This window comes from Camelus bactrianus, chromosome 18, assembly GCF_048773025.1.
Source record: "Camelus bactrianus isolate YW-2024 breed Bactrian camel chromosome 18, ASM4877302v1, whole genome shotgun sequence".
NCBI lineage: Eukaryota > Metazoa > Chordata > Mammalia > Artiodactyla > Camelidae > Camelus > Camelus bactrianus.
Genome location: NC_133556.1, coordinates 5607119 through 5631281, shown reverse-complemented (window position 1 = coordinate 5631281; position 24163 = coordinate 5607119). Strand labels below are relative to the sequence as shown.

Below are 24163 nucleotides of genomic sequence, written 5' to 3'. Positions count from 1 at the left end.
CCTGGACACGGCACAGATTGGACATGAGCAGTGACATTTGTCGGAAACCTGGGCCATGAAAGCAATTCGAAGGGAGGGCAGGAGGGAGCCCGCGTGAGCACGGTGGCAGCGTTCCCCCCAGGGTCCCTGCAGCTCCTCCCCCACAAGGTTCCCCACGCTCAGCTAGGATGACAAGGGCGCTCAGGAGAAGGGGGATGTTTACGTTGTCCTTTGGAAAATTACTGCACAGCATCAGGCATCACTGAGGCACTGACGTTGTCATAGGTAAACCTGCGTGAGTGGTGCTTGTAATTAGTTTCTGCAAGAGCTGTTGAAGGCGGAGTTGATAATGCTGGAGCCCAAACTTCAAAACCAACATCGGCCTCCTGAGGACCGAGGATGACACGTCTGTGAAAGTGACAGGCGGGGTTTATGCAGCACTCAATGCGTGCCCCCTGGTCTGTGTCCTAAACGGCTCACACGCAGCCTGATTCCATCATCACAGGGTAGGTGATGGCGTTATCCCCCATTGTGCAGGTGGGGACTCTGAGACAAGAACCAAGGTATAAAATATTAACTGAGTTTTCAAGGACAGACTCTAGTGAAGTTACCACATCCCTTCCTGAGCTGCAAATTCAGCCCCAGTTACTGGGAGCACTGGCTGCTACCAATGAGAGGCTGCCCCATTCTCTGGAGAAGCTCCCTGGGCCAAACTAAAGCCACTGCCCCTGGGAGCTTGCGCCTCCTGGGGGATGGGACAGCCAGTCTGTGCGTGACTGATGGGATACAAAGCTGGCGCCTGCCTCAAACCGGGACCCCCTCTGTAGGACAATGCTCCACAGAGAGCACAGCGCCACTCACCTTTTCTTCCTGCCTTCCCCAGCTCCCCGCACTCCCTTCTCCAGAGAGCACCCTCTCCGTAAACCATTTGTGCCGGAACCCCTGTCTCGGGCTCTGCTTTCAAGGAACCCAACCTAAGTGAGCAGCAAAGCCTGAGCTAGTTTGTGCACAGTGACATTCAGCTGAGGGACACACAGTTGCTGAAATTCAGCTCAAACTCTGTGGGCCAGGTTATGCAAAGGGGTAGCTTGCCCTCAATTGCCAAAAGCCACTGATTAGTGTAGACTCAGCCCTGGAAGGTGCTGGGATTTGAAACCCAGGACTCCAGCTTCAGAGCCCCTCACCTCTCAGTCACAGTGTGGTGCCGCCGCCTCACATCAAAATAAAGAAGGCTAGGGTAGAGATGCATAAGCCAAAAGGTGCCTTTGTGACCCCACCAAATAATCACAAATTTACTGAAGAGTCTGTTCAAAGAACTATTTTCCTGACCCATCTCAGAGAAAGTTGCCAACCTGATATTTCACACCCCATCTCACCCACAAACCGTGATGTGCCGGCACATGACCACAGCACGACCTCCAAGTCAGGAAGTTCACGCAGACACATGACTGCCATCTGACCTCAGAGCCCCCAGCTCCCCACCTGTCCCCACCATGTCCTTATCGCAGAAGGACCTGGCCTGAGAGTCACCTTTAGATGTCCCCTCTGGAGTCTCCTTGTGCCTGGAACAGTGTCAGTCCGTCTTTGGTTTTCATGATGTTGACTCTTTCCAAGATTATGAACCAGTTGCAGACCTGGAGTAGAATAATCCTGTTTGGGTTCGTCTGACCCTTCAGGGTTTCCTTCAGGTTTGCCTCCTGGGCGGGAACATCGCACAGGTGAAGTGAGTTCGTCTCACTGCGTCCCATTAGGTAACGAGCAGTCAGTTTCTCCCATCCCTGAATGCTCTCTCTGATCCCTTGATTAAAGGGCTGTCTGCCAGGTTTCTCCACTCTAAAGCTACTCTTTCCCCTCTGTAATTAGTAGATTTTTTAAAAGTTTTTTGGGGGGTTTAATTAGGTTTATTTATTTATCTATTTTATTTTTTAATGGAGGTAACTGGGAATTGGACCCAGGATTCCTTGCATGCTAAGCATGGCACTCTACCACTGAGCTATACCCTGCCCCCTAGTAATTAGTGGATATTTTGAGCAGCACTAATCTGAAGCTATGTAAGTATCCTCAACAAATTGAAATTTATTAATTTATATATACATATCTGTATGTACTCATGCTTTCCTATTTTCTTGAATGACTTACAATCTCTTATTATTCTTATGTATTATTATTTATTGTGTTTAAATTATCCTTGATTTGGTCAATGGAAGCCCCTCAGGCTGGCTTCTGTCCTTTTGACGCGCCCCCTCAATGTTTAACGTTTTCTTCCTTTCTAGCATGAGATGTTCCAGAGTCAGCATGTGCTTTCCCAGCCCTGGAGACAGCATTTCTCTAAGAAGCCCTGGTTCCTTTCAGTGGAAAATGATATTTATAAGCCAAGATTTGTGCACGAAGTGTACTTACTGCTATTAGAGTGTCACTGTTTCTAAAGCATAAGAGTGGAAAGAAACAGGCAATATGTGTATTTATATCTACACACACACACACACACACACACACACACTCACTCACACAGTAGCACCCATCTGTATCCATCTATCATCTCTCTCTTTATCATCTACCTATGTTTTATGGAAAAAAATGGTTGACAATGATACATTCAGTCGCAGTCTCTGACTCCACGGGGTTTATTCTGGTTTCCTCCCTTTCTGAACCAGTGACTCCTTTCTCTGACAGTGGAAAACTTGGCTTCTATGATCCTTAACCTGGTTACCCACTTGATCAATCCCACTTTATGCAGCCAATTCCCTTTCTACCCACAGATGCCCTCCTCACCGTACTTGGGATCGCCACATCCTATTTGGCTCTGGGTGGTACTGCAGGCCGCCTGAGTGGGCTTTTGGGGTTCCCACACCCATGCCAGCCTGCTGTCTGTGTGGACATCGTCCCCAGCCTATTCAGCCTCTGACTTGGAGCCACTGTTCCTTGCTTAACTGCCCCCGCCCTGCAGTGTGAGGCTGCCAAAGACCCTCTGTGACCTACCTACTGGTTTAGGATTGGATTATCAAGGAAGGTGGGGCAAGGCAAGGGAGGGAAAGAGGAGGGAAGGGTCAGAAAAGGGAAAGGAAGAACCCTGTGTAGCTTCTGATACCAACTGAAAATGACCAGTGCTTGTAGCCATTCTCCCCAGTCAACTGTCCAATCAACCAGCTTTTATTTCACATTCATTGTGTTAAGACAGCTGGAAGTTGGGGATGGAATACAAAGAGGTGTGAAGAAAATATGTGTCCAAAACAGGTAGATTTAAACTATGAACATACTTTCTAAGCAGTGGATGAAGTCCCAGTGCTGTAACTCTTACCTATTTAATACATCAGATTGGTTCCACCCACCAGTGATTGTGACGGTCAAAGCATTTAGTCACTGAGTCTCCCCGATTCAGTGGTGCGCGTTCCCCCTAATGTGAACAAAGGCAGCAGATAAGACTTCTGCAGAGAGATGTTTATTGACTTGCTCAATAGAATATTTAATTCAGAATCTTCAAAAAAATCTGTGATCTAAATGTCACTACTTCAGTCACCACTGCAATTCTTGTTTTCATTAAATTTTGTTGAAAAAACTGTTGAGAAATTTTCATTCTTGATCAGTGCTCCAGAGGAGTAGATGGTACTAACTGGGGGTGGGTGGAGATGGTCCTGTGAGAACTTGGGAAGCTGAGTCTACGTATCTGGCCCTTCCTAGTCACCTCCTTCATGTGACACAACATACAACACTCCCCGTAGACCCTGAAAAGGCTCAATGAATGTACAGGATCCGTGATCATCCAACAAGGCAGCGGGTGAGGCCCGTTTTCATTTCTGGGTTTTCTCATAAAGTCAGTCCAGGTCTCTGGTGCTCTGGGACGCGGCTTCCTTGCAGAACAACACCCAGGTCCTTAGGGAAAGTCAGGCTTCATTTAAGGTTCCGTCTCTGGGCACAACTTTTAAAATGATGGGTTTTTTCGGTTGCAAAATGCCTTGAGTGCCTAATTCCAGGGGGATCTGCAACAGTTAAACAAACGCATGAGAACCAATTAATGAAGCATCACCAAGAAGCAAAGTAGACAAGATACATTAGGGACAATGATGCTTTACAAACACATAAAAGCTAACTTTCAGCAGCCTATATCGTTGATTTTTTTAAACTACTAATTCAATGTGTTTAACAGATAAAAGGACAGTCAGTCTATCTGTAGTTCCTTGATTGAATTTTAATAGTTTATGTCTTTCAGAGAATTGTTCAATTTAACATAAACTATATGGGCATAAAGGTGCTTGCCATACTCCTTTCTTATCTAATAAGGGTAGAATTAAAAAAAAATTTTTTTCACAGTGGTTTTGGGGGAGAAGGGAGGTAACTAGGTTTATTTATTTATTTTCTTTCTTTAAATAGAGTCACTAAGGACTGGCCCAGGGCCTTGCGCATGCTAAGCATACACCTGCCACTGAGCTGTGTCTCACCCCCTTATCCTCTTTGAAAATTAAAAAAAATTTTCACTTTTACTGAGATATAATTGATGTACAGCAGGGCATAAGTTTATGGCATATAGCATAGTGATCTACTTATAAATATCGTGAAATTACTACCATACTAAGTTTTGTGAGCATTCATTATCTCATATAGACAGAAAAAGAGGAAAAAAAAAACAAACCATTGTCTTCCATGTGTGGGAACTCCTAGGATCTCCTCTCTTACACTGCACAGATGTTAACTACAGCCATCATGTGGTACATTACATCCTGCTCCGTATTTATTCTATAATCAGAAGTTTGTAACTTTTGACCACGTTCATTCAATGTCCCCTCCTATCTCTGATCCTGTATATTTATTCTATAAGCTGTGTCAAAAGTGGATAGTGAGAGGATTCATCCATCATTCACTCCACAGAATAGCTCTTGAGCGCCTATTCTGTACCAGACTTGATCCAAAAGTCAGGTTGGCCTGTGTTCTTTATTGATTTAGAATTTAAATAAAAATGCTCAATTTTAAAAAATGTACCAGGTTCTTAGACATTATGGCAAAATATCTTGAAAAATGATGTACAGGTATTTTGTATGTGTCAGCTTACAAGGTAACCCTGAGTACGTACTACACGTTTTAATTTTATGGGCCATCCTCAACTTGTAAAGAGGCCAGCCCCCTCTCTGAGTTGGACCCCGTCATTTTCATGGTGGAAAGAAGGCATGGTGAAGCATTACGCCCGTTGTTTTCAACATCTCCTGGCTCCCAAGTGCAGGGCAAATGGTAAACTTCTGACGGCCTACAGCGTTTTGCCTGATGTTTTAGACCCATTCTCACTCAGTCACTTCTTCAGAGTTGGGGGAAACAACAGAGTGACCTTCTAACATCCGGTGACAGAAGGGAAAGCGAAACGTCACGGAGGGGAGAAGCCCCAGCCTGCGGGTGACTGGGTGCAGCTTGCTGGGAGCGTCTGCCCCTCCCAGATGTGCCAGGGGCCCCGGTTCTCTCAGGGGTGAGTCCCATGTCTGGACATGATTACAGGACTGCCTCACAGGTGCCCCAAAACAAAATGGAAACCATCTCTTTCCTCCTCGTCCCTGAGAAAGCCTGTCCACGTGGAGCAGCTGCTTATTAACTGCACGGGTCCTGACACAGACCTTGTTATAGGGCCGGGCTTCGTACCAGTCAATGGCGACTGTCCTTTGTGCTCTTCAGAGGAGAGAAAGCAGATCTTTCTAGAAGTATTACACCTTGGTATTTTAGAATTTCAAAGGGCATGCATACATTTCCCTGCAGACAGACGGATACCCACAAATCCCAGAAATACACAAATGTCATTTGTTAAATTTTAGAAGTTCAAACTGCTCAAATATTTGTGTGCAAGAACTCTAAGTCAACAGCAAGTCACTCCTTTAGCATTTACTGGATGACTGCAAGGCACCACTGGAAGTTTATGAAATGAATAAATGGAGGGGATAGAGTTCAAGACATTTTCGGTAGAAAGAAGACAGAAAGCCAAGCTGGACTGTTCAACAATGCAGTCTTAAGTTAGGCGGTAGGACCCATGAGGTCAGCCTGTGTGAACTAATAAGAGAACATAGGGAGAGTGGGCTTTGACTAGATGGGGGAGGGCTCCATGGAATGGGCTTGGGGACTGAACTAGAACTGAAGGGTGAGAACAGAATGGTGGGGGCGTAGAGAGAACACACATGGACTTATTATTGGAATGCAAAGGGAGCCCAGCCTGATGGCAGCAGGACTCCTGGAAGGTGAGGGGGACTGTGGGAGTCCTTCACATCTGGCAGAAATGCTTTCAATCAGGGTTTCTCCCCACAGCAGAATCTCCAGGGGTGTTTTGAATGTCACCCTGGGAGAATTATTTTAGGATGCCTCAGACGTCCTAGGCAACAGAATTTGTAAAGGACCACAGATTTTCCTTATGCAAGCAGTGGCTGAGAAGCACTGTCAGGAGAGCTTTTGGAAGTTCTGCTGTAGAAGCGTGTTGCTGAAAAGTCACGACGTGGTAATGATTGCCCTCAGGACTTTGCACGCACTTCCCCTTCTCTCAAGGGGACTTGAGTCCAAATGTAAATTGTTGCTCAAGTTCAATGGACTGCATCTAATGCTGTCACACTAACTTCATTGACTCTAGATGACCTTTACAGTTGAGACTTATACAGCCACAGACGTAGCCCTCCAGAGCTGATGGACAGTCAGAAGCTCAACAGCTCCAAATAGATCTCTGCCTAGTAGAACAAATGATTCTCTGAATAGATCACATTCCTAGATATATACAGAGAGACCCCTCTGTTAAAACAAAACTCCCAATAAAACATTGTTAACGCAGATAGGAAACTCTCTGACCTGTGTTTCTTTGCAAGGTTTGAAGGAGAAGTTCTGCAGGACTTTGACGAGAGCAAGTTTCATGCTCATCATAGCAAACCTCGTGCCGATGCAGTTTCGGGGGCCAGTTCCAAAAGGCAGGTATGTGTAAGGATTTATGCTGTCCTGGTTCTTCTTGCTGAACCTGGATCCACAACAGTAGATGAAACAGGTTAATGAGACATAAGAACCACAAGAGCTCCAGGTGAGGTTTTAACTGAAACTCTCAACCAGTAGCATTAGGGGTCATGTTGTGGGCTAGTCGTTCATCCTGCTGTGGTTAATGTGTTGTGAGGAAAGAAAGGTCGGCTCCTGACCCTTCCCATCCCCTCTACCCTGTAAGAGCTCCCAGTCTTGCTGGGGAGATGAGATGAAGGCTGTTTAAAGAAAATTGATCTTTAAACACTTAAACTATAGTCATGGCGGTGAGATGTTCATGCTCTGAAAGTCAAGCAGGAAATGAGACTGACTAAAGGAAACGTGGGTTCCTGTCTCCATGTACACTTGTGTTGGTCACATGCTCATGGAGGAAGGAAGGAGGAGAAGTGTCTCTGAGAATTCAAATTGTTATTTTTCTTGTATTTCATATCCTATCTCCTCACCCCCCCCCCCGCCTTGTGTCAGTGTCTGTCTCTCCGTCTTTCTCTTTCCCACACACAGAAGGTACTTAGGTCAGATTACACTACCCTAATCACTGGTGTCCTTGTCTGTCTGTTCCATTAGCCTACAAATTCCTTGGTGCTTAGACTCAGTTTCATTCAAATTTGACTCCTCAGTATTTGAATATATTAAGGAAAAATGTGGATTTGTGGAAACTGATATTGGCATCGTGTTTACGTGTATTTTAAAGAGGCCCTATTTACAAACATCCTGTAATATTTATAGGCAATATGACTTAAAATAATGTGGGGGCACAGAGAAGAGTAGCAGGAGCATGTGGATGGGCAGCTGACACGGGCTGCTGCTGGCTGGGCAGGGAAGGGGCACATGTGCCGCATCAGCCTCCTGAGGGAGAAGGGAGCTGGCCCAGCTCTGCAGCCACGGACAGCACCGGGGAACCTGTGGGCACCTCTGTCCTCAGTGAGGCTGCTTGAACCACCAGGACCTCTAGGTCCTCAGCCTGAACCCTCACATTAATGCTAGAGGAAATGACAGCCAATGTTTCATAAAACGGAAATGGGGGAAGGTTTGTGGTGAATTCGGAGAATTAAAGAGAACAGACAGAAAATCTTAAAGGAAATAAAAAAATCTGTACACATAAAATAAGATAGTGCTTAGGTAAATTATGACATACACATGCAAAGTCATATACACAGAATGTTATTTAGAGTTTGCCATTAAATCAAGTAATCCGTACAAAACCAAATTAGCTATAATGCCCTTCTAAGTGTGAAGAATCCATATATGCAGAATATCATACGAGAATATTGTGAAAAACTACATGGAACCAAAATGGATAACCTAGGGCAGATGGACAAATTTCTGGAAACATACAGTCCACCAAGACTGAACCAAGAAGAAACTGACCACTTGAACAAACCAATCACTAGAAATGAAATTGAATTAGCGATAAAAAACCTCTCTACAAATAAAAGTCCAGGACCAGCCGGCTTCACCAGGGAATTCTACCAAACATACAAAGAAGAACTCATCCCAGTCCTTCTCAAACTCTTTCAGAAGATTGAAAAGCAAGGAATAGTCCTAAACTCATTCTATGAAGCCACCATTACCCTGATACCAAAACCAGGCAAAGACACCAGCTAAACAGAGAATTATAGACTAATATCACTGATGTATGTAGATGAAAAGTCCTTGCCAAAATATTAGCAAATAGAATCCAACAGCACATAGAAAAGATTATACATCATAATCAAGTGGGGTTCATTCCAGGGACACAAGGGTGGTTCAACATACGCAAATCAATCAATGTAATACATCACATCAAGAAGAGAAAGGACAAAAACCACATGATCATCTCAATAGATGCAGAAAAAGCATTTGATAAAATTCAACACCCATTTATGATAAAAACTCTCACCAAAGTGGCTATGGAGGGAACATATCTCAACATAATAAAAGCTATGTATGACAAACCTACAGCCAGCATAGTACTCAATAGTGAAAACCTCAAAAACTTCCCACTAAAATCTGGGACAAGACAAGGATGCCCACTATCACCACTCCTATTTCCAACACAGTCTTGGAAGTCCTAGCCACAGCAATCAGGCAAGAGAGAGAAATAAGAGGGATCCAAATTAGAAAAGAAGAGGTAAAAGTGTCACTATATGCCAATGTCACGATACTATACATAGAAAACCCTAAAAGATCCACACAAAAACTACTAGAGCTGATTGAAGAATTCAGCAAGGTAGCAGGTTACAAGATTAATGTTCAAAAATCAGTTGCATTTCTTTACACTAACAATGAATCAACAGGAAAAGAAACTAAAGAAGCAATCCCCTTTAAAATAGCACTCAGAGTAATAAAATACCTAGGAATAAATCTAACCAAGGAGGTGAAAGGCTTCTACACAGAAAACTATAAACCATTGATGAAGAAAATTAAAGAAGACTTTAAAAAATGGAAAGATATCCCATGCTCCTGGATTGGAAGAATCAACATTGTTAAAATGGTCACATTGCCCAAGGCAATCTACAGGTTTAATGCAATCCCTATCAAATTACCCAGGGCATATTTCACAGAACTAGAACAAATTGTAATAAAATTTATATGGAGCCATCAAAGACCTAGAATTGCCAAAGCATTACTGAAGAGAAAGAAAGAGTCTGGAGGAATAACTCTACCAGACTTCGGAGAATACTATAGAGCTACAGTCATCAAGACAGCATGGTATTGGTACAAAAAAGAGACACATGTACTAATGGAACAGAATAGAGAGCCTAGAAATGAATCCACAAACTTTTGGTCAACTAATCTTCGAGAAAGGAGGCAAGAAGATACAATGGAATAAAGACAGTCTCTTCAGCAACTGGTGTTGGGAAAACTGGACAGCAGCATGTAAAGCAAGGAAACTAGAACACTCCCTTACACCATACACAAAAATAAACTCAAAATGGATCAAAGACTTAAACATAAGACAAGATACAATAAACCTCCTAGAAGAAAATATAGGCAAAACATTATCTGACATACATCTCAAAAATGTTCTCCTAGGGCAGTCTACTCAAGCAACAGAAATAAAAGCAAGAATAAACAAATGGGACCTAATGAAACTTAACAAGCTTCTGCACAGCAAAGGAAACCATAAGTAAAACAAAAAGACAACCTACGGAATGGGAGAAAGTTTTTGCATATGAAACCGACAAAGGCCTGATCTCCAGAATGTATAAGCAGCTCATATGACTTAATAAGAAAAAAACAAACAACCCAATCCAAAAATCGGCAGAAGACCTAAAGAAGCAATTCTCCAAGGAGGACATACAAATGATCAATAGGCACATGAAAAAAATGCTCAATATCGCTAATTATCAGAGAAATGCAAATCAAAACTACAATGAGGTCTCACCTGACACCAGTCAGAATGGCCATCATTCAAAAATCCACAAATGACAAATGCTGGAGAGGCTGTGGAAAAAAGGGAACCCTCCTGCACCACTGGTGGGAACGCAGTTTGGTGCAGCCACTATGGAAAACAGTGTGGAGATTCCTCAAAAGACTAGGAATAGACTTACCGTATGACCCAGTCATCCTGCTCCTGGGCATATATCCAGAAGGAACCCTACTCCAAAATGACACATGTGCCCCAATGTTCATAGCAGCACTATTCACAATAGCCAAGACATGGAAACAGCCTAAATGTCCATCAACAGATGACTGGCTAAAGAAGATGTGGCATATTTATACAATGGAATACTATTCAGCCATAAAAACTGACAACATAATGCCATTTGCAGCAACATGGATGCTCCTAGAGAATGTCATTCTGAGTGAAGTAAGCCAGAAAGAGAAAGAAAAATACCTTATGAGATCTCTCATATGTGGAATCTAAAATTAAAAACAAACAAAAACAAACAAAACAGAAATACAAAACAGAAATAGGCTCATAGACATTGAATACAAAGTTGTGGTTGCCAAGGGGGTTGGGGGTTGGAAGGGACAGACTGGGATTTCAAAAGATAGAATAGATAAACAAGATTATACTGTATAGCACAGCGAAGTATGTACAAGATCTTCTGGTAGCTCACAGAGAAAAAAATGTGACAGTGAAAATATATATATATATGTTCATGTATAACTGAAAATTGTGCTCTCCAGTGGAATTTGACACAACATTGTAAAATGACTGTAACTCAGTAAAAAAATGTTAAAAAAAGAATCTATATAAGCATAGAAACATGTTCGTAAAGACATGTATTACATATCGATGAGGCTTATCTTAAGACGTTAGGAATTAAGTTGGCTATAATTTTCTTTTTTCTAGTCCACAGTTTGTATAATTTTGACTCACTGAACTCTTTTGTAAAGAGAAAAAGATTCTAACAATAAAAAGACGTAGAAATAAATGATTGCCTAATCACACAATTGACACCTATAAGGGTTCCCAGAATTTGCAAGCACCCAAAAGGGTCAGGGTGGGTTCCTTTCCCCAGGGTCTCGTACCTTTCCGGACGGAACTCCTCAGGCTCTGTCCAAAGTGCTGGGTCTTTGTGAAGAGCGTAGACTGGCACGATCACCAGTGTCCCTTTGGGAATGAACACCCCATTGATTTCCACATCTTTCTTACAGACCCTCTCCAGTCTCCCAGGAAGTGGGAATATTCTGAGAGTTTCATTCACCACCATGTCAAGATACTCCATGTGTAGCAGGCCATCATAGGTGGGGGGCGCCTGGAAAGAAAGAAATTACTTTTGACACATCGAGTCTTGGGATCAACTTTCGGCTCAGTCTATGAAGTACTATTGAAATGTTAGGTGCTCCGAAGAATAATTTAAACTGGTAAAGGACCTTAACAGTTATAGACATTTTAATATCTCTCATGGCCTTTGACCTGCTTAGTGGCTCTTTGAGATGCATGGAGTAGGTATGACAATGGGAGACCATTGAGACCATCCCCTAAATAGGGCCTGAAATCTTGCACATTACCCTGCAGTGATTTTTCTTTCTTATTAAAAAAAATGACTAATAGAATATGGCTCTGTTAAGTGAGTGCTGAAATTATCATTTCGTTTTAAAAGGAAGGCACACATCTCTACCAAGGAAAAGGTTATGTGTGAAATAACAATTTCCCTCTTTAACATAAAGTTTCTAAGTTGAAAACTCCTAATCACTAATTCTAATGAATTTCTAATGATCACTATTCTAATGAATATACATATACAATTTGAAAAGATTATGTAATCTAAAATCCCTATAAATAATTTGGGGAGAAAAGAGTTCCTTTCTGGACCAAATATGCAAAAGAAGGGTAAGATGGATGCTCCTGGGGACACAATTTCAGACCTAGGGGAAGTTACCCGAGGGTCAGGACCCCGCCCTCAGCCCTGTCCTCCGTTGCTGAGCAGTCTCCTGTTGTCACTGAAGTTTTGACTGCAAGGTCTGAAGGTCTAAACAAGCCTCTCCAGCCCCAGAGGCCAGATCTCCTAAAAATTCCAGTTTTGGCAGAGATCCGACAACAGTGAGGCTGACGTGTGGCTGCCACATGCTGTTATATTTTAGAGGCAATATCGTAAAGGGTAAGAACTGGCTCAGGAGCCAGGGACCCCCTGGCTCAGAGCTTGGCTTTTTCTCCACTGGGTGCACGACTAGTGTAGGCAAGGATTCCATCTCTCGGCAGCTCAGTTTTCTGACGTGTCACACGGAGATAATTCGAGCTGACATGTCACAGGGCTCTGTGGCAGAGACACTCACTGCTCACCCAGTGTCCACGTGGTCCCCACATTTCCCAGCCCACCTGAAGTTAGGGAAACCAGCGTTGGCAGTGGGCTGTGAACTGAGTTGATTATGTCAGTTCAGGGACAAAACACTTGAAAAGCCAGTGAGCAGCTGTCAAGTCCCTTATCCCCAGACAACAAGACCTCATGGTCCAGACAACGCAGCTACAAGACTGGAGCCTTGTAGTGGATCCTCTTAGTCAGTATCCCTGAGTAACTCTGGATCCGAGCTCCCCACTCCCATCCTCCACTACTCATCCGTGTGGGACTTGTAAATGTGGGAATATACCTTTGCTCTGAAAGCCCCTGAGATTTGAGGGTTCATCTGTTACTGAGGCATAACTTAGCCTCTCTTGACTTAAAACACAATTTTAGGAAGATTAGATTCATTTTAAATGGAAAGCATTCAGAGCATACACATACAGTAAAAAGCAAACGATCATTACCATCGTGGTCATTATAAGCATTATTGTAAAGGAGAACACAAGACTTAACCAACTAAAGGTCTCTTAGTGACCTTTTCACATTCTTGTAGTTAAAAAAAAAATCTCAATACGGGGTTAACAGAGAAGAAGGATTATCTCTAATTTAAGTCAGCCCTACACTGTATCCTTATCTTGTATTTAAATGAACCAGGACTCTGAAATGTCATAAAACTTGTCCAAAACCACAGTCATGAGTCAAACTCATGTCTTCTATTTCCTACCCTACGCACTCTGTGGTGACAAGGTTCCTCCTCATCTGCACTTTACCCAGGGTGGGAGATTGAATTGATAGTCCCAATTCTCCACCCCTTCCTGTGTCCCTGCCTTTGCCATCTAACTTTGTGGTGCCCTCGCTTTCTGACTCTGGGGTTGACCAGCTTGTCTGAGACAGTGGAAAGTTTCCTAACTGTGCTGCAAGCAAAGGTTTGAAGGCACCCACATGAGTGGGTTTCTTTCTCCTGCCACCTACCACTGCCCTGAGAAGCAGACATGGGGGGTATGAGGGATGCGTGGGGCACGTGTGCAGTTGAGTGAGCGCAGCCAGCTTAGCCAATCACCCTAGACCAGCCAACACCCAGACCAAATCAAGTCAAGCCTCATCAACAGGTAACTAAGCAGACACTAGAGCAGTAAATGCTTATAGCTCGATGCACTGAGGTTTTGTCATTTTTACTTGGCATTATCCTGACATCTGATTTGGTAGGACCAGCATGTTTTCCGAAGTACTTACACTGCTGTGAGTAGCACATACACCTATGTTTCTCCTGTCATTTTGCACTCGTTAAATCTTTCCTCAATAGTGTGGGTAAAAGATTTTGTGCTCACGATTTTTGCAAAAATCTCTTAAGAAGTGGAGAGGAGGTGTTCTCTCTGAGGCTTCACCTTACCCGCCCCGTTCAGGCACCATCTGCTCACCTTGTTGGGGAAAGTCGCATCGATCTCCTTCTGTAGCTTCTGCTGGACATCGGGGTGCGTGGCCAGTTCATACATAATGAAGGAGAGAGAATTGCTGGTGGTCTCATAGCCAGCAAAAATAAAGATAATGCCTTGGGCCACTATTTCTAGGTCAGTCAGAGCTAAAAGGAGAGGAGAGCCATTGTAGGTGAAGGACAGCAACATAAAATATCACAGTTAAGATGATCAGAAATCCAAATGAAACTGCCAAACCCCTAGGGAAAGAAATGTAAAAGCAATTCAAAGTCACACTGAGAATTGTTTGCACTCTCATGTCCTCCTTCAAGTAGCAGAAATCAAAACAAAACAAAACAACAACAAGAATTGTCTTAATCCCATTTTTGGGCCTGTCTGTACTAATCCTGGCCCCTGCATCTGGTGATGCCAGAATCAACAAAAAGCCAGAAGAGTTCTGATTGACTGTGGTCTCATCAAGGGCATTAAAATAGCAGAATAAAGACCATGTCCATAAAAGGACATTGAAAAATAGAGCCCTGTGAATGGAATTAGCAATGTTGTTTCAGTCATGGCCTGAGTGTCACCTTTCTCGGTACATGTCCTCTCTCTCTGTCCCCCTGTGCGCCCAGCAAACAGCCCTTGTGATGATACATTTCTCTCCCTTTCATTTTCTCCTGAGGGAAACCGAGCACGGTCAGGCTCTGATCTTTCTGATGGGACTGGACTAGGACCTTTACATACTCAGAGCACTCAGATCAAGGTGGTATCTGCCCCAGCCATGGATCCACACAATAATGATAAGAAAAAGTCTGTTAAAAGGGTCTACGGGATTTGATTTCCCAATGATGATACCTCTGATGGTAATTGAGCAAATTCAACTCTCAAAGTTACCGTCCCAGTTTTCACAACCCCCCAGGATAAAGTGTAGAGCTGTGCCATCTAATATGTAGAGAGTTAAATTTAAATTGATTAAAAGTAAATACAGTGTACCATTCAGTTCTTTTGTGCTGCTAGCTACATGTCAGGTGCTCCATAGGCACGTAAGTCTAGTAGTTACTATATTGAATAGGTGCAGATATAGAATATTCCTTTATCACGGAAAGAGGTACTGTAGTATATATGAGAATATATAAATAGATTGATATAGATGTACACATAATTTTAGATACATTTATAGTGGTGTGCTGTCATCAGCTCACCTGCGCTTAAAAACAAATTGTTAAAAATTCAAGAATTTTGTGAGATGCTTGTCAAACCATTGGTGGCTTAAAATTGACCACAGGAGAGTATTCATGCAATGGAATACACTACATATCAGGGCATTCTTATTTGAGACAGAGAGAAGCTGTTTACATCATTGAATATGGGTAGATACTTTCAGGGAGAAAATAAATAAAATAGAGATTAAAAATTGAAAAGATTACTAAAATCAAGTGTTGGTTTTTTGAAAATGTAAACAACATTAATGAAGCTTTAGCCAGGTTCACCAAGAAAAGAGAGAGCACCTAAAAAACCAAAATAAGAAATGAAAAAGGAGAAATAACATCTATACAACAGAGATAAAAAAAACATCAGAGAATAGTATAGACAGTTATGTGCCAACAAATTGGACGCTCTGGAAAAAAGGGACAAGTTTCTAGAAACACACAGCCTGCCAAGACTGAGTCAATCAGAAACCGACAATTTGAACAGACCATTCATTAGAAGTGAAATTGAACGTGTAATTAAAATACTCCCAGCAAAAAAAAAGTCCAGGACCAGGTGGCTTCACCGGGGAATTCTACCAAACATGTAAAGAAGAAATCATAGCTATCCTTCTCAAACTGGTCCAAAAAAATTGAAGATGAGGGAACACTACCAAATCCATTCTGCAGTGGCCACCATTACCTTGATCCCCAAACCACACAAAGACATTACCAAAAAAGAACATTACAAGCCAGTATCATTGATGAATACAGATGAAAAAATCCTCAACAAAATAATAGCAAACTAAATCGGAAAATGCATAAAAATAATCATACGTCTTAATCAAGCTGGACTTATTCCAGGGTCACAAGGATGGCTGAACAGTCACAAACCAATCATTGTGATACACCACATTGACAAAAGGAAGGCTAAAAATCACAGCATTATCTCAACGGATGCGGAAAAAGCACTTGATAAAATTCCACCGCATTCATGATTGAAGCTCTCATCAATGTGGGTACAGGGCAAACTTATCTGGAAAGAATTAAGGCCATTTACAACAAACCCACAACCAACATAATATGCAACTATGAATCTGAATGTGTTCCCACTGAATTCAGGAAGAAGGCAAGGTTAATTTCAAGCTGACAGTAGTTTGATAAACATGTCACAAAATTCGTGAATCTTTAACAACTGTGCAAAATTGTTATTTAGATAGTTTTTTTCTTTTTAGTTTATGTTTCTGACGTTTCATTATTAGCATATAGACACGCAACAGATTTCTGTCTATTAATCTTGATCCTGCAACCTTGCTGAATTCATTTATTTGTTGTAATAGGTTCGGGGTAGAGAACTTGGAGTTCTTGTATGAAGTACCATGTCATCTGCAAATAGTGACAGTTTTACTTCTTCCCTTCCCATCTGCATTCCTTTGTCTGTTTTGTTTTTTTGTTTTGTTTTTTTGTTTTATTTTGGTCTGACTGCTATGGCTAGGACTTGCAATACTATGTTAATCAGAAGTAGCCAAAGTAGACATCCTTGCCTGGTAACCCTAGTAACAATGAGCACTCCTAGATCTTAGATCTGGATTTCTAAATACCATTTCTCACTAACAGGCACCAGAACTCCTTGAAAACCGGCTCATGGAAATCAAAGAGAAACCTGGCAAGTCTCGCATCAGAAAATGAAGAAGGTCTCAGAAAATGACAGATACAAAGGATACACGATGCTCCATGCTATCATGGTGGATGTACCTCGTCACGCACCTGTCAAAACCCACAGTCTGCACAACACCAAAAATGAAACCTAATGTAAACTACGGACGCCAGGCGGTAATGGTGTGCGACTGTCACAGGTGCATCCCTCTGCAGTGCTCTTTTGATGACAGCGAGGCCAAGTGCGGGGTGGGGCAGGGTGTATGTTGGAAATATTTGTATTTTCCACGTGATTTTGCTGTGAACCTAACTGCTCTAAAAATAGTCTATTGATTAAAAAAAATTTTTAAAAAGAGGAAAAGAAGGAAAAGATACAGGAGCCCACTTGAAAAAGCTCCAGTGGAAAACCTGAGAGAATCTGAGACTCAAAACAAAGACTGATGGGCTCACACAGGCACCTCCCGTCTGTGAGGCCCACTGCTGTCCATGGCGGCACACCGCTAATAAATAACTTTTGTATTCTCATCCTTCATCTCTGGTAAATTCCTTCACCAACCCGTGCGTCACGGGTTCACCCGTCCCCCACCATGTTGTGTGTCGCCAACATTTGGTGCCTCAGGCGGTCCTTGGGGCTTCTGTCTCTCTCTCTCTCCCTCCTCCTTATGGGAGTCTCCCCCTGGCTTGATTGGATGCATAGTTCTGGAGGCTGGAATCCTCAGGGCAGTCTTCCCTCTTCGGCTTTCCTTCCCTGTCTCATACTTTCCTGCTCTTCCCTGTCATTCACAAATTCTCCAAACTTTTGCCAAGGACTGAGGAACCCTGGGTGGGCTCCTCTCAGCGGACTCTGAAACCCAGTCTGACAGATGGCCCTTGGTGCTGAATACTCATGGGAAAGGGGTCTTTTCTTTTCCAAATACCCTCCTCTCCATCTCTCCCTTCCTCAGTCTCCCCCTTCCTCTGACTCTGGCCCTTGAGACACGCCTTGGCTCTCCAGCCCAACCACGTGGTGCACCCCTGAACCTTCTCTCCACTTTTTGCGGATCACACCTCCAGATTTGCTGAGCCTCCTGCCTTCAATCACTGCGCCAGGTAGAAGTCGCTGGTGGGTGAGTCCCCCACTTTTTGTCTTTGCTTTACAGCCCTTGTGCGGGTTTTGGCCCTTGCACTGGTTGGCTTGTCTTTCCTGGGGGACACTCAAAGTAAAAGGACACCACAAGTTCAGCCTGTGTCCTTCTGGGCTAGGCTGCCCCAGGATAGAGTAGAACCTTCTCTCTTTGATACCTCCCTAGCTACAGCGGGAGACGCCTCTTCTATTCCCCGAGACTCACCTTTGGATTGCAGTTTAAAACACTGGGATAACGCTGATCCCCAGACGTTAAAGCAAAAGCAGCTCTGAGCTATAATACAATCTTCCGGCTTGATTCTGTCTGTCACAAACTGGGCAAATCGTCTGAAGTCCCCTATGCTCAGGCCTTTACCGCCCTCTCCCCAAACTCGCATCTTCGTAAAAATTGCCGCACATATCCCTCCCGATTCTCTTTTCCTGTTTTACTGGACACCGTCTTTAAGATTTCCAACAATTAGGGGGAAATATCGGGGCTAAAGAGGAGAAAAGAGGTAAGGAAACAGACGAACAGCAAGCCAGATACTGCCGCTGCCACTGCTCCCTCTGTGCCCGGACCAGAGGTGTGGCTCCAGACAGAACCCAGAGCCCGCCAACCCATCACCACCACCCCCGCCCGCCTCCCCTGCTTCGGGCACTTGTGAGTATCTTAGAAAAAAAAAAAGAAAAAGAGAAAGGAAAAGGAAAAGGAAAAGAAAAAGAAAAAGAAAAAAAACCTTTCTCTGGCCTCTAAGGGAGCAAAGTCATTCTAGGAGGAACTTGCCTTTGAGATGCAAATATTCTACCTGTCCTTCTCTGAGAACCCTGATCTCACCATCTTTCCAAAACGCAACTTTCAAGAAAGGGGTGAAATGATTTGGAACTTAATCTGTTAAGGACAAATAGAATCTTGTCTCTTTTCCATAAATACTAGTAAAAAGGATTTAACCGTCTTTGATTTGTTCCATTTGCCAGAAACCCAATTTGAATACAACTTCTTTTATAACTGATGGGTTTTAAATTCTAGTTTTACTAACTGAGGTCTGTATTTACAATACTCACCTCCCAGGCCATGTCTTGCCCTTAAGTTACAACAAAGGGGGCAGGGCACTGCCAACAAGAAGCTGTCCTGCCCCTGGGGATTATTACAAGGTTTAATTGAATTATTAAAAGAACTTTAAGTTTCTTTCTAAAGCTCAGTAATCTATATGTATTTCATGATCTTATTCAGAGTCAAGTTCATCTAATTGTCAGGTTTATGGTTAATTACCTAAGTCCAGTAATTCTGGGTTACCTTGGTGGATTTCTCCACTCCAGGGGTCTAACTGCTAGGCCTTTAGGAAATTTATTCTAGAAAAAAGAACTTACAGTTCTGTTCAGGCCCCTAACGAGATTACTAGGTGGGATTCCCTCACCCAGCCAGTTACTACCTGCTCTCATCCTGGCCACAGATACGATTTTCTTCCAAAGTCACTGAAGCTCAGTCAGAGCAACAGGCAGCAGCCTGACGCAGTAAGCAGAGCTCCAGCTCTGCAGGGGAGCTGTGAGTACGGTTCCGTGTAACCGTAGATGTGGGAAGAAGCAACAAGAGGGAACGTTTCCCTGGAGCGTAACGGGCCAGTAAGGCAGGTGGGCCAGAGGTTTTTGCTCCTGTGCAGAAGGCCTCGTCCAGCAAGTGGGCGGCCTGTCAACGAGTCCCCGCCTGACCTAGAAGTGAGCGCTCCTCGCGCCCGGGGTGAAACGGTCATGAAACGCCTTCCAAGCCGTGGTGACTTTTTGATCACAAGGGCGCTGGCCATCTGCCGCTACAAGGGTTAGGTCGCAAGCCACTGAAGGCCATGGCCCTCCGCACCCCCTGAAAGGAGCTCAGGGTGGAGGTCGGAAGTGAGGCACTCTGAGCTTTGCAAAAACTGATGAAACGGGCCTTCAGGTAGTTAGATGTTTTCAGGAGAAGGGTTTATGACCCAAATTCTTGCATCTCCTCATATCTAGAAAAGCACTAAAATCATTAAGGGTGGCATCTGCTTTGGCCAGTAAGGAGAGCTGTCTCACAAAACCGCACTGCTCTGGGCGTCCTTATGCCAAAGTTCAGCGTAAGGTGGTCCCTAAACAGACCTCTGACTGCTTCTCCAATGACTTTTCTTAGTCCCCTGAATGGATAAGTTTTTCCTTTTCAGACATCCTCAAATTTCTTCTCTCTGTTTTTGCTGGGTTTATCTATTTATCTTGGTACCCACGTTCTTTTATGCTGTGTTTCTCTCTTACAAAACTGAATGTCTGACTTTGAGCTGCAAGATCTGTGCACTTAGGAACAAATACACCCCTCCTACCAAGATTGCTGCCGTGAACCAAGCCAACATCCTGGTGATGCAGCCCTTGGACACCATTGGGGTCTCCTTCCACTCCCACCTTGAAAGCTGCCGGCATGTCGGGGACCCAAAACTCTGGACAGATTAGCATGAGAGACAGGGACAGCGTGACACACCACATTCAGCAGGAAGCAGATACGGAAGATGAGACCTTCACCCTTGTTTCAAAGATCTGTCACTGCCAATCTGTCGGGGGGGATGTGAGGCCAACTGACGTCCTTCAAAAGTCCAATGACCCCCATCCCTGGGTTCTCAGAAGTCTGCCTGTGATCCCTCAACAGATAAAGTACATCCTTTACTGGGCGTGTTTCCCCTAACAAACTAACTGCCCTGGGTAATGTCTAATCTCACAACAGCTCAGGCTGGCTTGTTTCAGCCCACCTTATCAGAGTCATAAACTTCACAGACCCTAAACTTCTTACCTCACCTACAGCCAATCAGAGACTCATGTACAAGCTGATCAGGCACCTTGTGACCCGACCTTATAAAAGACCCCAACAGCCGCCCTCGATGTTCATACAGGCACCTCTTGTCCGTGTGGCCTGCTGTTGTCTATGGCAGCATACCCCTAGTAACCTCCTTTTCTATTCTCAAAAATAAATAAAGAGAGAAAGAATGACGTAAGAGAGTAAATTAGTTATATATGAGGTCATACTGATATAGATAAATGAACAAATCAATGGATAGGGGAGAATGGAAACCTCTCCCTTACAAAATTTCAGACTCATAAATGCAGAAGAATGATGCAGTTAGAAAGTCATCATTTTGCAGCCGTCAGAGTAACATTTCAGTCAAAGCTCACCCATGGGAGATAAAACTAGTGGGTGACTCTTTGAAGAGGAACAAAATATATAGTCTCAGATGCTTCTCCACAAGTTACATATTAATGACAAAAGGAAAAATTAAACTTTATAGTAGAGAAACCCAGTGAACACAGCTTTAACCAAGTGTTCCCAGTTGAGGTCACCAACACAGGGGCAATGTCCCTCCCGATGTGATGAAGCCTTGGTGCAAATTCCAGGCAGAGGCTCTGACTCGGTGGGTCTGGAGGGGCCTGAGAATTGACACTGGAAACAAGCCCCCCAGAGGCTGGGCTGCAGGTGGTCCAGGACCAGGACTGACTCTGGGCGTGACGTTCTTGTCATACTCGCCCTTCACGCTCTGAACAAAGTTGTGCCAGCGTAGTTCTGGGAAGTACTTCTGGCTACTGTTTCTTTTTTAACATTGGACATTCTTCAATTTTGCAAAATTTCATCAGCCTGGAAAACTTCCTGCATGTTTTCAGACCCACCGCCTACCTCTGCAGCTCCCCAGAGTGGCCCTCTGAAGCACTCCTGGTTACCTTTATGGGTGTCTGTTTCTTTGGAATTCTGGGAGTCAATCATCAGCTGAAGAAAATCCACTCGGTGCTGGAAACAGAAAGAGAAATTTCAGTGACAGAGCGTTACTTGTGAAGCCATAAAGAAATCAGAAGTGCAGAATTTCACCTCTTTCCTGAGAAAATGCCCCCTTACAGAGCAGAGTTCTGACTAGTATTATTTGAATTCTCAGTGGACAAAAACAACCCCCTGCAAATCTTGGAGAGCACGAAGATTCCCCGAGGGAAACCCGGCCACCACGCCCAACTGCTTTTTCTCCTCGCCCTCTCTGATCTCGGGCTTCTCTGGCTTTTGAAACAATTCTTTGCCGTAGAGTTGTCTGTCCCTCTCCCGTCATCCCTGTTTGCTCAGGAGAAAGGCCGTGACTTCCACCCTTTTTTCCCACCAGCTTTAATTCTTAAAGAATGGCCACATAAATTAATATGCTGACATCTGCAGAGTTCATCAGCAACTTTTGCAGAAGCATCTTCAAGTGCCCACCCTTCCAGGACTCTCCACAATCTTCAGTCACATCCTGGAGTACACAACCCTGTCCTGTGACCTGCAGGCATCCTTGTGCTGACCTACAGGACCCATGAAGGCAAAGCTGGCTTAACCAGCTTATAGCCTCGTGGCCCAGGGAAGACTCCTGCCCACTCCAGACTATGAGAGGCCTCAAATTTAGCATAGACTGCACTCTTCCAGGTGCCTGATGGGGTCTTCCAGTGGAGATCATGCAGCATAGGAGGCTGAGAGGTTAAGTAATTCTCTGACAATCTAGTATGTGGGGAAATACCAGTAAAATCATTTTGAATCAGTAGCTTTTATCCCTTAACCATTTATTGAAGAAAAGTGGTAAGCTCCTTACCTCAATAATATTTCTGCAATGACATACTAATCAGCATGCCTACTGTTATAGTCAAACATTGCTCTCTGACTCACATTCTTATTTCCTTCCCCAATCTCCTCCTTCTTCAGTCCCTCCAAATTTTAGAATTTCCTGATCTAAACTCTATAATTTTCTACATACCTCTAAAAAAATGCAGAGATGTGCATATGTCATCCATGTGTAGCTCAATAAATTATCAAAAAGTGAACATCCTCATGGAACCACCACCAGACTTTACCTTTTGTTTATCTTTGAGTCGATTTTCCTTCATTCTTTTTACGGACTTTGTGAAAAAATTCACAGCACTTTTTGGAAACAGAGTAATATTTAATGCTTCGTAGACTAGGGTGAGGAATGGAAAGAATACTGTATGGAAAAAAACAAAAGGAAAGCACAGTGAAAATGCAAAGTTTACCTGGAGCAACTACTATTTACTCCATCAATCAAAAAATAAAAACACCAGAGCACTCAAGCAGGAGCCATTCCCTCCACGACCTTTGCTCAGACTTCCAAGCCAATGGCTGAGCAAGAGTAAGTCCACATCCAGGGGCCATCACTATAGGAGCGAGGTCAGTGTCCCCTTCTGCATCTTTGGGATGACCAAAGGAACAGGATTATATTCTGGTGCCTTGGTGTCTTTAATTCTTGGACTGGTTTCTCTTTGGATAAACCAGGCCATAGTCTGTTACTTCAATCAACCATGCTATTTAAAAAGATAATAGTCAGGAAAGAAATAATACAGTGTATGTCTTTCATCACAATAGAATATAGTTAGAAATCAATAAGAGAAAGAAAATTGGGAAAATTTCAAGTATGTGGAAGTTAAATGACACACTCCTAAATAACCAATGGGTTGTAGAAGATATCAAAAGGACAATCAAAAATTACTTTCAGATGAATAAAAATGAAGATACAATGTACCAAAACTGATGGGATATAGCAAATGCAATGCTCAGGGAGAAATTTATGGCTATATATTTGGTTTACATTTTAAACCAAATGGTTTTAAAACATTTAAACATTTTAAACCAATGGTTTACATTTTAAAAGAACAAAGATCTCAAGTCAAAAGCCTAACTTTCCACCTTAACACACTGAAAAGAGAAAAGCAAACAAAACCTAAAGGGTAGAAGGAAGAAAATAAAAAGCTGAGAAAAGAAACTACAATGAGCAGGTGGATTAAAAAGCAATGGAAAAAAAAAATCAATGAAACCAAAAGTTGTTGCTTTAAAAAAAAGTTTTAAGCGAATGGCCAAGAAAAAAATAGAAAATGCTCAAATTGCAATACCAGAAAAGAAATAAGGGGGATTGCAACTGACATTTTGAAACTGAGGGCTATACAGAGAGAGAAAGAAAAATACCATATGATATCACTTATATGTGGAAACTAACAAACCAAAAAAAAAAAAAAGATAGAAATGAACTTATCTACAAAACAGAAACAGACTCACAAACATAGAGAACAAACTTACGGTTACCAGAGGGTAAAGTGGGTAAGAAGGGATAAATTGGGAATTCA

At 43.2% G+C, this 24163-nt stretch overlaps 1 protein-coding gene across 1 annotated transcript in view; it reads right to left on the bottom strand.

Annotated features, from left to right (window-relative positions):
* Positions 1-3402: 3402 nt before the first annotated feature.
* Positions 3403-24163, bottom strand: part of LOC141573297 (cytochrome P450 3A29-like) — a 35232-nt gene continuing 14471 nt past the window's right edge. The window contains exons 8-13 of the mRNA XM_074345743.1: positions 22883-23010; positions 21740-21806; positions 14090-14250; positions 11419-11645; positions 6781-6943; positions 3403-3956 (exon numbers count right to left, since the gene is read on the bottom strand). Coding sequence (XP_074201844.1) covers positions 3861-3956; positions 6781-6943; positions 11419-11645; positions 14090-14250; positions 21740-21806; positions 22883-23010 — 842 coding nt within the window. The 3' untranslated portion in view covers positions 3403-3860. The remainder of the gene's footprint in view (positions 3957-6780; positions 6944-11418; positions 11646-14089; positions 14251-21739; positions 21807-22882; positions 23011-24163) is intronic.